This window comes from Pecten maximus, chromosome 2, assembly GCF_902652985.1.
Source record: "Pecten maximus chromosome 2, xPecMax1.1, whole genome shotgun sequence".
NCBI classification, from domain to species: Eukaryota; Metazoa; Mollusca; class Bivalvia; order Pectinida; family Pectinidae; genus Pecten; species Pecten maximus.
The window spans coordinates 23,469,471-23,482,517 of record NC_047016.1 but is presented as its reverse complement, the minus strand read 5'-3'; the positions used below and the strand labels follow the sequence as shown (position 1 = coordinate 23,482,517).

The following is a 13,047-nucleotide window of genomic DNA, read 5'->3' as shown; positions in this document are numbered from 1 at the left end:
TGTTGACCACTTAATGTGTTCATTGTATATGAAGCAAGTGATGTTTACTTTAACAATGCTGAAAACACGGTGAAATATTTATCAATGAATTTATTTGACAACATCAGTGCTGTTATTTTGTTATTTGGTATTTTCCCAAATTTCCAAAAATGTCGACAAATTTTCCCAGCTCAAAAGCCACGAAAGGTTGAAAAATAATTGGAAGAAAAACTCTTCTTGCAGTAAAGTTGAAATTAAAATGGCTGCTCGGTCATGCCGAGCGAGGTGATACTTATACATGTATAACCATTCATGTCGAATAAAAGCAATCCACAAGTGTCCTAATTATAGCGATGGGTAATTTTTTTGCAGATGTCAAATAAGTTTGGTAGGTATTACGACTGTACTATATTAAAAGCAGACATGTCAGGGCTTTTTTGTGGGCAGATTTGGGGCCGAATTTCGGAAAAATATCCAATTTTGTAATGGGGAATGGGGCCGAAATTCGGCCCCATTCCCCATTACAAAATTGGATATTTTTCCCAATCCGACCAGTTAAAATTCCCAATTGCATGATCTATAAAAAATTATGTCTTTAAAAATCTGGATGGAGCCATCCCGTCTACGTTTTATTGGTTATTCTGGCCTGATAAAGGGAGATAATGCTCTAGAGTCTAAATAAATATAGCATAGATCCATATTTGTGTCTACTTGTTATTTTTACCATTATGTCCATTTTTCCCAATTTACCTGTAGCCGCGCATTTTTTCCCAATCCCAAAGCCATGGGCCCCATTCCCAAAGTAGTGAAAAAAAGCCCTGCAAGTTGATGTTCTGACCTAATTTTGCAACATAGTTAAATCAATATCAGAAGCGATTTCGTAAATACAATTAACAACTTATGTAGACTATGTTTTCAATAAATTAAATGGACGATTCATTACAAAATGATATACACTAAATAGCTTCTGATTCTAATCAAACATTTAAGCATTGATGTCATTTTTTTTTAGTTTCATCGGGGTATGAAACAAATTTTGTTTGCAAACTGTATGAATCCGCGTAGCGGATTCTTACAGAAGTTTGCAAACAAAATTTGTTTCATTTAAGCAATGAACAGCAGTTTTAATGTTGTTATTGTCAATATGGGGAATTCGCAATGCGGAGCAAATGTAAATATACCCCGATGAAACTAAAAAAAAATTGACATCAACCCTTATAATTAATTTTTGAAAATGATTTTCTAATTTAAAACATGTTTTATGTACAATTTTACTGGTTTTAAATGGGATTCTTTTTCTCAAATCAATACGCAACGTCAGTTGTTGTATTGTGACGTCACATTTTTTCACGCCATTGTCGGAATTTCTTTCATAGAGGAATGAAAAGAATTTTTTGACCAATCACATTTGAGTATTTACCATGAAAACAAAGAAAAATGAATTATATAACCATGAAGAGACTTAACATTTACATCTCATATAGTCTAACTTTTGTGTAACACGTAATTAGGGGCATATAGCTAATTAGCCACACAATGGCTGAGCTGCAACGATCATAACAATTATTAAGAAATGAAAAAAGTTAAATGATCAATTAACATTGAATTAAATAATTACTATCATATTACTAATTTATAAATGTGTCATTGTTGTTACGTATCAGATTTACATGCAATGTATATTTATCCTGCAAATGCCACTGCATTGTCGTAATTAATACACCCAGGCCACCATATATATTTTTGTTGTATACAGCAGTGACGGAAAACAGCTGTATTTTGGAATCTTATATGCGTCAATCCGAATGACTTACTTTCAAGTGAAACAATGGCGAACATATTTGGATCATTGGGCCTAAATTAAAAGATTGTTTGTTTCCCCTCGCCCTACCGACCTTCCGAAAACCCTGCCGACCCAAATGTTTTTTTAAAGATTTTCCCTTCGACTTTTTTTTTAATTCCGGAAAATTAATTCCGGAAAATTTCCGACTCGGTTTTGTATATTACTATAACCGGAAGTTCACACGATTTTCCCCCCGCACAGACGAACAACCTAAAAACATTCCGAGTATCTTTGATGCAGACGACCGACATGGCTACTTCATTTGGGCAGAAAAGACAACACGAAAGATGGATTTACCCTGTGTTCCTCTGTAACAGTACGATGCTGTGGAAAAACTCGCAATTTATGCAAAAATAGACTGTATGAATATAATGAAAGTGACACGTGGAACGATGTTCTCCATGACTTGCTTGACGGCATCCTCGATTTCAGCATGCATAAAACAGACACCGCTACACTTACTGTCTCGAATAAGTTAATGGGCACAAATACATTCGAACCAGATATTGACGAACCTTTACGTGTGGTAAAGGAATTTGATAAGACGTTAAAATATGTTGCTTTCGTCATTGAAAGAGATAAAGATGTCTGGTTTCCAGACTTGTCTACTGACAAACTCCATGCACCTGAACGATCTGCATTTTCGGTACTGATGAATTCTTGTAGCCAGACAAAAACACCACCTTTCAGGAATAATACTGAACACTTTACAGGTACGTTATATAAGATGTCAAGAGTCTTTAAGAGGGGACTTGTTCCTTTTAAGATACTATAAGGGGAACAAGCTTTTAATACACCCACCCCCTCTTTGTATTGTATCATTTTGTTATATTAAATAAATCTATACCTCCGAGTTAAAGGGGAGGGTTCCGGTGTATACATGTATATTAAATGCAGCAGAATCACTATATTTTGATGACTTTTATCGATTTCAATATTTTAATTTTACATGATGGAATATATCAAATATTTTCTAATTATTATTAAATCCTAAACATGAGTTTTACTGTAAAGTTTTAAATATAATTTCACAAAAGTTTCCTGTTTCCCTGGGCACCGACACTTTATAAGAATTTTAATATTTTATTTAAAATGTCGCATATCATTTCCTGTTAACTGAGACAAGTACTTCATTGAATGTGCAACATTTAATATCATTAAACATGTTTGGTATTTTACTAAATATTTAATAGCTTAATAACAGTATACTGATTTAATAGGATTAGAAATACATGATTTTGTTCTCTCTTTCAGCCAAAGATAAACTTTTCAACGATTTACTTCAGGAATTGAAGGATGCAGGCGACAGATTTCCTTCCTCAATGTCGGAAAAAGCAATGGCTGATCAGATCCAGATCGTCCTTAATTCATTATGGTACATCAGTGGCAATGTCGAAACAATAAATGAGAGGTCAATCCATACACCAGCTGTGAAACCAGTCCCCCAAAGGTATTAAAGGTTCCATTTAATATATGAACATCTAGAAATTATTTAGTGATCGACGGTGTCTGACAATTTAAAGTTATATTAAATCTGAATTAAGTGGGATATTTGCAGAAAAGATAACAAAAGCTTAAACGTAAATTGAAGAAAAGTAGTATATTTCTCACTTCTTAAAATCAACAGTACATACTAAAATAAAATAGCAGAGCAAAATTAATTAAATGCTTCACATACATAGTTATGCAGATGCGAGTTGTCAAGAATAAAACTACATGTAATTGCTGAAAATAAGAAAATAAATAGGAATTTATATATAATATTTACAAATACTTCTGAAAAAGACATTTTCATATAGGTTATTGTTTTGAGTCTGTACATCAAGCTGAATTTCATTTATATCTGTACAGGTAATGCTATGCAGGGCAAAGTCTTTGTACGACTCCAGATGTCATGCTCAACTCCCATCGAGTTCCCATACTATTCCTCCAATATTGGAAGACATGACTTATGCTGCCACTGTGGAATTGAAAACTGTGTGAAAAACAAAGAAGCCCTGAAAACGCATAAAGTTGTACTTCCAGTTTGCGTTAACTGTCTCAACAAGGGCATTCCCAAAAGAATGCCTATTAAAAAATAATGGACAGACACAGTTCTAATTCTTAGTAGTCATAATAAAGCTACTCCAAAAAACACTGAATTTTTGTTGTCTATAAAAAAAAACTTTCTCCTACCTACCTACCCTAACCTAAACAGTAGGGTCGGGAGAGGGGAAACAAAGATATTTTTAATAACGGCCTTGCTGATACTGTTTCATCTCAAAATAATTATTTTTGATAACTGTTGTAGGATAAATAGAATACATGGTCAGTGTCTCAAAATATAATATAAAGCTGTATTTTTGGCTGGGGACAGAAAGACAAAAGTGGCTCGCTAAGACTCACCACTTTTGTCTTTCTTTACCCTCGCCAAGACAGAGCTTGTATTTCAAGACACTGACCATGTATTCTCTATATATATATATATGCCAGGTAGATGTTTTCGTCTTTACTCTTTGCAGAGATTTTTGCTGACATTGACTCATATCGTTTGAACTTGCACTTATTTTCTGAAACATAATTTAATAAAATTCGAACATGTTCATCGATTCTTATATAATTTTGTACGAACTGACTGATGGTTTAATTACCATAAATATTTAAGATTTCCCCACATACATACCCTATTTTTTCTGGCATGTTAAAGGAAACAATGTATTATCTTTTTAGGCCTGCACATAAAATCCAATCGCCACATGAACATATATGTTAATATAAATGATATTAAACAGCAATTGATAAAAAACAAAAAAACATTCAATATCAACTACCTGCAAACAGTAGATCTTCTAATCTGTGCATTACTTAGATCTACATTTTTTTTTTAAATTTACATCCTTGTCTAGAAATACACAATGTTTGATTACTATTTGTATATTATTTAATAACATGTCAAAAATATAAACCCAATACATATGACAGTGTGATCGTACGCATCACGCAGTTATGCCCTACTTGTAGGTTAATACGAGGTGGATCTGCTGTGCTTCTGGTAGGCTAAGTGGTAGGCTAATCGCTTCCGGACGTGAAACTAGGAAGTGAAATATAAACATAAATCCTATATGTCACTTTGACATATTCTCATTTCTGTTGACTTTAAATCACGTCTGGTCTCCAATGATAATTCCTGCATAATTTTACCAGAATGTACATTGAAATTAACAAACTGCAGGAATGAGATCACCACCTGTCTTTCAGTTTTACCAATGAATGAAAAACTGACCTGAGATAGTTGCGGGCGAGGGCTAAAATCCTTGACGTCCACACATGCAGGCTTTAAATTATTAAGTAAATGACATATTAAAACACCGTCTCTCAAAGCTTGTGCTAGGTCAAATATCTCCGCATCTGGAAGTGTTGCTCGATGATCCTCTGGCAGTATTTTACAACGAACTAGCCAGTTCGCACACTGCTGCCATTCCTCCGACGCCATTTTGAAGACTATTGGTGGCTTTGCAGTCCCGCATCATGATGATCAACGACAATGCTTCATATAGAATGTTGTCATTATTAGAGCCGTTATTTGCTATAACTAAATTACAATAGTAAATCTTCCTAAGTACATGCTGTCTTGGGAGTGGAAATTTGGCATTTGAGTTTCCAAAGGGGGGATGTATAAAACTAAATACGAAAATAAATTCCATAAAGAGTAAAGTTAGCTTTACTTCTGCCGCGGTTGTCGCATGGGTTTCTAGGGTCGAGAAGTGAGGACTTCCTTATTGAGTGCGATTGGAGTTGGGCACTGCCTAATTTACTGCCATATACCTTATCGTTGCCCAAAAGAATTTTATAGGTAATTATGTAAGATATATCCTGTTTTCAAAGTGCTGTGTTTTCTTCTAAATTGCAGCTGTTGCCAAAAATTACCGGATTCAAAAACGTGTCTGCTCTTTTTTTAATCTGTTGCCTGAGATATAGGCTTAGGCTACTCTATATTGTTCGCGATCAACTGTACATCTCAGTTTGGGACGGCTCCTCCTTGAGTTGGATCAGCATATTATCTTACTTTCCGAGCGTCCGAAGGTTAGATGGTGTATTCAAAACGTTTTATTTTGTGTTGACACAACCGAATTGACAATGAAAAGTCGACCAGGTAACAGTGTAATTATAAGTTTATACTAGTTTAGTATAAGCTTACAGTAGGCCTATAATATATATCGTGAAAGAGCTCGATAGGTATGGAACGTGTGTCTCCGACGTGATGCACTCCTACTCATCAAACTGATCCAATTCCAAAGAATCTAATCTTATATTAGAAATCTAGATCTTTTGATCAGTGTACGACGTGTGTGAAAATGACAATTTGTTTCTACAGTGACAATTTGAGTAGTAACACACATGCCTTTCACTTCTAGGCCCGACCAAGTGGGTTTCCCGTAGGTACTCTGGTCTCCTTTGACAGTAAGACCACTATATATAGCTAGTAGCCCATATATATACATGGTGTCACTGCCTTAGGAAATTCAGGGAGTTGGGCTATAATAAGACCCCTTGCACACTTCCATCCGGGTCAACAAGCGTGATTAATATCAGTTGATAAAACTTGTTTTGCAACTGATGTAAAATAAATAAAGTTTACATTTACAGTGACTGTTTGAATAGCAAACCCAGTTGTTTATTTCCTGCGTGTAGAGGAATGGAGAGCTCTCTGACATTAATCAATGCCAGACAAATATAGAAAAATGTGATAAATAATGCAGTGTTAACTCTAAAATGAAGCTTGGTCCTGATAATAAAATCTTCATTTTGTCAACTTATTAACTGATACAAACTAACCCATAGTTTAGGTATTAGGCGCAAAAAATTTGTAATAAAATTGTCCTGATGAAGCTCAGTCAGTTCAAGTGAAACTGGAAGCTATACCACGCCAATATAGACAAGAATATCAGTCCCATGTTTGTTGTAATTGATGTACGTACATGTACCTGTTTTAAGATTCATCAATTTACAGTACATGTACAGTACTGCAGTTATACTTCATCATCAGCAACTTTTACGACAGATCTATCTTGAGGGAACATTTCTCCTATGTACATGTCAGTTGGGGGAAGGCCAAAGGATGATGTTGCTGTTGGTATTTTTAATTTCTTCCAAATTTGTCAAAAACTGAGATATCCTCCCAATGTACACATGCAAAGGTTGCTGGAAATCTTGTTAGAAAATAACACTAATTTATCATTACATTTTCTTTTTCAGATGATGGAGTGAATACCAGAAGCATCAATGAATAAAACACCCAACTACTTTGAGTCGTCCTACTTTATCCATCAGAGGTACGAGGACACATCGCTAATGATATTTCAGCAGCAGCAACGTAAGAAAAAAGATCTTAACTTTGCTACAAGTACAAAACGCCCACTATCAGTGGAGGTTGACCCTAGTAACCATGTGGAGTTTGGTAACTATGGTAACAGAGGCGTGGTGGCTCGACAAGAAGGCATCAACCACATGAAAATGGATTCCACTCATGTTCAGTCAAGTGTTTGTAGCATAGTATAGCCACACACATCCATTACCTGCTTTCCTTGGACCTTCTCTTTTACATTCCTGTCATATCATTATACACCATTTTATTTAACATTTAAACTTGTTAACATTGTGTAATCACCTGTGCTTGTCCTCATAGCTTCTGTTTCATGCTTGTGACTTATTTATCAATACAGAAAAGGAACTTGTGTAAAACCAAACTACAATACATTTATTTCCAATCACAGCTGTTGTGATATCATGTTGGTGTGAATCTCATAACAAGGAGACACTAGATCTTTATCATACCAAGCTAATTCACCTCAAAAATACTCCTTATTATATTTTGCCATGGAGCTACACCCAATGCTTGATTCAGACACCATGCCCAATACGGGGCTATGGTATGTATTATCAACCTTCGGAGACAGCCCTTCAATCCGTGTCGGCCATACCTGTTCTTTTGTTAAGGGATCAAAGCCTGGTGACAATGGCAGGCTGTACGTCATTGGTGGGGCAAATCCTAGTGGTGCTTTTTGCGATACCTTCTACATGGATCTGAACACCATGCAGTGGGACATTGTTGACTACCCAGGATTCCGGGCCAGATATGAACATGCTGCTTTTGTACCTGTAAGTACCCCCGATAAGATATATGTATTTGGTGGTGCAGATCCAACTGGAAACATGAATGATATCCAAGTGTTGGACACATCCTCAAACTCCTGGTCTACCCCTGTCATCACAGGCAAGCCACCAACCCCTCGGACATTCCACACTACAGCAGTGGTAGGAGACCGATTCATTGTGTACAGTGGAGGTCACAGTGGCCCTGACCCTGTAGGTGACAGGCAAGTCCACTCTTTTGATTCAAAGTCTGGTTCTTGGTCAATTCTTCACGTGCAAGGAGATTCACCCAAACCCCGTCATGGTCATGTGATGGTTGGTATTGGAAACCGTTTGTTTATTCATGGAGGTATGGCTGGGGCTTCCTTTTATGATGATCTTCATATACTCGACCTCAACAAAAGGTGCTGGTCTAATGCTAGGAAGAAGAAAGTGTTTCCATCTGCCCGAGCAGCTCACTCTGGTATGGCCTACCAGACAGACCTTTATATATTCGGTGGAATGAATAGAGAAGGAGCCCTTGATGACTTGCACAAACTAGACACAGGTAGATATATTTTCAATTCTTTCATACATCGGGTATATGGTATCATGTGAAAAAGACATAATTTTAAGTGAGGAAATGGTATTGGCATACTACCTTGTAGCTTATTTGAAGCTACACATTACCAATGGAATTTGCATCCTATAAGTGTTTCATTGTTTTGTATCCTTCACAGTATCTATGGTATGGACTAAGATTGAGCTACAGGGCCCACCACCTGCCTGCAGACTAGATTTCGGCATGTGTTACCTAGAACTAGAGCGTGCTTTTCCGGATGCAGCTGAAGATGATGACATTATTGGAGCTACATTGGATGCCCAAGAGGTTCTGGACCGTGAGCTGAAGCCCGGCAGTGCCAGTTCCCGGGGAAGTAGTGTCAAACCAGGAAGTGCCAGTTCTCGGGACAGCTTCTCTCTAAGAGATCTAAAACCAGGCAGTGCTAGTTCTAGGGATAGCAGACATGACACCAGCTCTGGTAAAGTAACATCATCAGTGTAACATTCAAGATAAAAATCAGTGTTTTAAATAAATAATTCTTCAATACAATTAGTAGATGAGCCCGATTCCACATTAAAGACATTTGAGGATGTGAAATTTTTCATTATTTTTTTTATAAATTATGAATAGCACTGGTACAGTATTAAAAAGAATGGATTCTCCTTGACATTGTGTATTTATAATTTATTTACTCTAAAAATATGACAAAAAAATTCTAAAAAGAAACAGCATATTTTAAATGTTATTTGTTGATCTATCTTAACATTTTTAATGTGAAATGTGTATTTCAACAGAGAGTTCCAGTCAAGATACAGAGGGAACTCAGAATCTCCCTGACCTGATGCCAGACCTCCAAGGTGCAGAGGGACCAGGGGACCCCCAAGATCTATTGTCTGACAAGGAAGAGGAGGAAGAGGAGGAGACACCTAGGCCAGAAGGAGCAACAGGTACCAACGATGTCAACATACCCCCTAACACCATGACATTGAAATTCTGTCTCATCCATGGAGGCATGGACACAGAGGGTGAAATTTTTGATGACGCCCTTCTTTATGTTATTCCCAAGTCTGAACAGTAGTTTGATGTTGAGTGCCATAAGGCTGCTCTGTGTGTAGAAGTTCTAAGAGGTAAAGTCTTGTGTATATGTTACATGAAGAAGTGATGCAAGAACAATATATGTTGTGTAGCTTGGCCTCTGTTAACCTGGGATGCTTTTTGTATTTATACAAGTCCAAACATGACACCTGATTGTATTTTTATGATTAAGATAATGTGTTCAATTCATCCAAATAATTAGTCATGATACTGGAAGGAGTTATCCTTCAGACTGCATCCAATAGATCAAACTTTTTTTCAAACTTTTGAATGTAGTACTTTTTAGATTAAATGAAGTTTTCGTTTGAAGAAATTAATGGTCATTTCTTAATTGCTATTTTTCAAACATTCATATTTCTTAAACCAAATCCATGTTCCAGGTGTAACACATCTTAATAGAGAGATGGTTTTGAAATATTTATACTTTGAGTGGCAAGTATTAAATCAAATGTCTTAATACAAACCAGCTGATGACCTGTTCAGAAGGAGTAATATCATGATAAATGTATTTGGTACAGAACATGTAATAATTTTGCCTTCAGTCCAGTTTGCGTGAGAGTGACTGGGTTATAACTAAGTTGGTAGGCCTTTTAATATGAAATTTACATTGTATTTGAACAGTTTTGTTTCCCACAGCTGCCAAATCTATTATTATGTTCAGTACTAGTATAAGACTATTTGAACCAGTAACATTTTATTTACATGTATGGATCACACGAGAGAACACCCAATAAAGAGATTATATGGATGATGGGTTCTGAAGGAAATATAATGTATTATATTGTTTACCCCGGTAAATTCATCAATTCTCTTAGTGTTCTCTATTGGCAAATTTTGAATCCACTGATGGAGTAAATATTTTACAGGAAGAGCCTTTTATTCTGATGTGTCTTTAAAATTGGTAGATCTCTAGTACAAGTAGATAGGCTGATAAAGACACAGTATGTTTTTGGTTGATCTGATAGAATTACTTAACACCATATTTGGCCTCGTGCTCCTTCTTAGTAGTGTTTATAGTTCCTATATGCTTTAGAACATTGTCTCAAAAGGGTTAGTTATTTGTGTCTTCAAAACAAAAATAGATACTTAAAGGGTTAGTTATTTGTGTCTTCAAAACAAAAATAGATCACTTTTCTTCTGGTGCACAGGGACATATCGTTACTATTGAAAAACATTTCAAAGCTTGAACAACGGCTTTCAGACCTATAAGCTAAAATTATTATACAAAAACTTAATATTTACAAATTAGACAAGATATTTTAGAGAATTAATTTGTGATGCACTACAAAGAAACTGCAATTTTTTTAAATGTCTAAAATGTGAAGATCTGTTTATTGTTTTACACTTGATTTTTTATGACTGAATGCAGATCTCTTGTTTGTGTTATTTTTTACAAATTAGATATATGATTATTATTATAATTCCTGATTATAACCATTTACAGACTAATTGAACAGGGTCAGACCTTAAGTAAAAATATGTTTTGTGTCTAAATATTCTTTTATAGCTATCAATTGTCAAAACCAGTTACACAGATCTCTATGTTTGTGTTGAACGTTAATGGAGCTTTTGTTGTAAAGTATACATGTGTAGACCAGCCATATATATAAGAATAAGCCCAAGATTTACCCAAGATAAAAAATATCTTCATTTGTTTGTGGAATAGCTTTAATTTATTTAGTCACAGGTATCATTTCATGAGAAAAATTAAAAGATTTCCTCACACACAACAAAAATGAAAGTCCTAAAAACCTACCAGAAATCAAAATTTCATACTTTATTCATAAATCAAAATCATACATACCAGTCTTTGGTTCTCACTGCCATACGTAAAATGTTTGGCACCAACAGGGTTCTAGGTGTACATTACCTGTCTCACACTGCAGTCTTTGTGACTTTTACCCTATATGTTAACATCTCTGGGACTTTACCATAGAAACTCATACATGGTATGTTGACTGTCTCATGCAGTAGTCTTTAGGACTAGTGAAAAGGATGCTTCTTTTTTTCTTTTTTGCAGAAACCATAAATAAACCATAAATCTGTATGTGTTTTTTCCCTGAAGATTTATTGACCAGTCTTTTCTATGAGTTAATTTTATCCTCAGAAATACAAGGAATAACAGCACCTATCGAGATTAACATTTTACAGTACCTGGTGTGTTGTCTGGGGGTTTCTGATGTTTTATGGTGTGATTTATGTCAACAATGATGTTACCAGATGGAAGTCAACAACTGTGGTTACTGACACCTAAACTGAAGCTCATATAACTATAGGTTGTATCTAAATATTATGTAGGTGTTTGTACCTTAGAGTTACCTGTGTTTATTGATCAGTTTACTTTTTAGTGAATCATTTATTTCTATGGATTTTTCTTCTTTTCTAAGTGTTTATTAAATACCCACCTACATGTAGAACTCAATTTTATGCATTTAATCTCATATTGAAAACTTGTACTTATGATAACTTTAATTGGAAATGATCTGATTATTAAATGCCAAGTGTTTAGTTACAAAATTTTATAGTCAGATGTTAACACATGTTATGAATACAGCCATGTTATTTTATTTACCAGTTTTTACCAATTATTTACAATTTCGGATCTTCCTCACATGCATATAATGCAAAAGAAAAATGGAAATACAATGTAGTCTATTAGAGAACTGCCCGGCTGTGTACTATTGTATAGTGAGCCAGCTGTGTACTACTGTATAGTGAGTCAGCTATGTACTACTGTATAGTGAGTCAGCTATGTACTACTGTATAGTGAGCCAGCTGTGTACTACTGTATAGTGAGTCAGCTATGTACTACTGTATAGTGAGCCAGCTAGTGTACTACTGTATAGTGAGCCAGCTATGTACTACTGTATAGTGAGCCTGCTGTGTACTACTGTATAGTGAGCCAGCTGTGTATTACTGTGTAGTGAGCCAGCTGTGTACTACTGTATAGTGAGTCAGCTATGTACTACTGTATAGTGAGCCAGCTGTGTACTACTGTATAGAGAACCAGCTGTGTACTACTGTATAGTGAGCCAGCTATGTACTACTGTTTAGTGAGCCAGCTGTGTACTACTGTATAGTGAGCCAGCTGTGTACTACTGTATAGTGAGCCAGCTGTGTACTACTGTATAGAGAACCAGCTGTGTACTACTGTATAGTGAGCCAGCTGTGTACTACTGTATAGTGAGCCAGCTGTGTACTACTGTATAGAGAACCAGCTGTGTACTACTGTATAGTGAGCCAGCTGTGTACTACTGTATAGTGAGTCAGCTATGTACTACTGTATAGTGAGCCAGCTGTGTACTACTGTATAGAGAACCAGCCGTGTACTACTGTATAGTGAGCCAGCTATGTACTACTGAGTAGTGAGCCAGCTGTGTACTATTGTATAGTGAGCCAGCTGTGTACTACTGTGTAGTGAGCCAGCTGTGTATTACTGTGTAGTGAGCCAGCTGTG

General features: G+C 35.8%; 2 protein-coding genes across 10 annotated transcripts in view; one reads left to right on the top strand and one right to left on the bottom strand.

The window, feature by feature from the left end:
• LOC117321558 (protein vav-like) overlaps positions 1 to 5,320 on the bottom strand; it is a 67,417-nt gene extending 62,097 nt beyond the window's left edge. For all 9 annotated transcript variants that reach the window (XR_004531381.1, XM_033876011.1, XM_033876015.1 and 6 more), the window contains exon 1: positions 5,085 to 5,320. Coding sequence is in view for 8 of the 9 variants with exons in the window: in XM_033876011.1 (XP_033731902.1) it covers positions 5,085 to 5,294 (210 nt within the window). In the remaining variant the exon portion in view is untranslated. The remainder of the gene's footprint in view (positions 1 to 5,084) is intronic.
• Positions 5,321 to 5,495: 175 nt separating this feature from the next.
• LOC117321559 (rab9 effector protein with kelch motifs-like) lies at positions 5,496 to 12,936 on the top strand. The gene is made up of 4 exons (XM_033876016.1): positions 5,496 to 5,654; positions 7,058 to 8,501; positions 8,674 to 8,973; positions 9,290 to 12,936. Exons 2-4 carry the CDS (start codon positions 7,679 to 7,681, stop codon positions 9,571 to 9,573), a joined length of 1,407 nt encoding a protein of 468 aa, XP_033731907.1. The 5' UTR covers positions 5,496 to 5,654; positions 7,058 to 7,678; the 3' UTR covers positions 9,574 to 12,936.
• The last annotated feature ends 111 nt before the right edge of the window (positions 12,937 to 13,047 follow it).

Excerpts from the sequence above, each read along its gene's own strand:
- LOC117321559 (XM_033876016.1), top strand. The coding sequence starts at position 7,679 with ATGGAGCTACACCCAATGCTTGATTCAGACACCATGCCCAATACGGGG. Across the intron at positions 8,502-8,673 it reads CTTGCACAAACTAGACACAG|TATCTATGGTATGGACTAAG; the intron begins GTAGATATATTT and ends TATCCTTCACAG. Across the intron at positions 8,974-9,289 it reads CAGACATGACACCAGCTCTG|AGAGTTCCAGTCAAGATACA; the intron begins GTAAAGTAACAT and ends GTATTTCAACAG.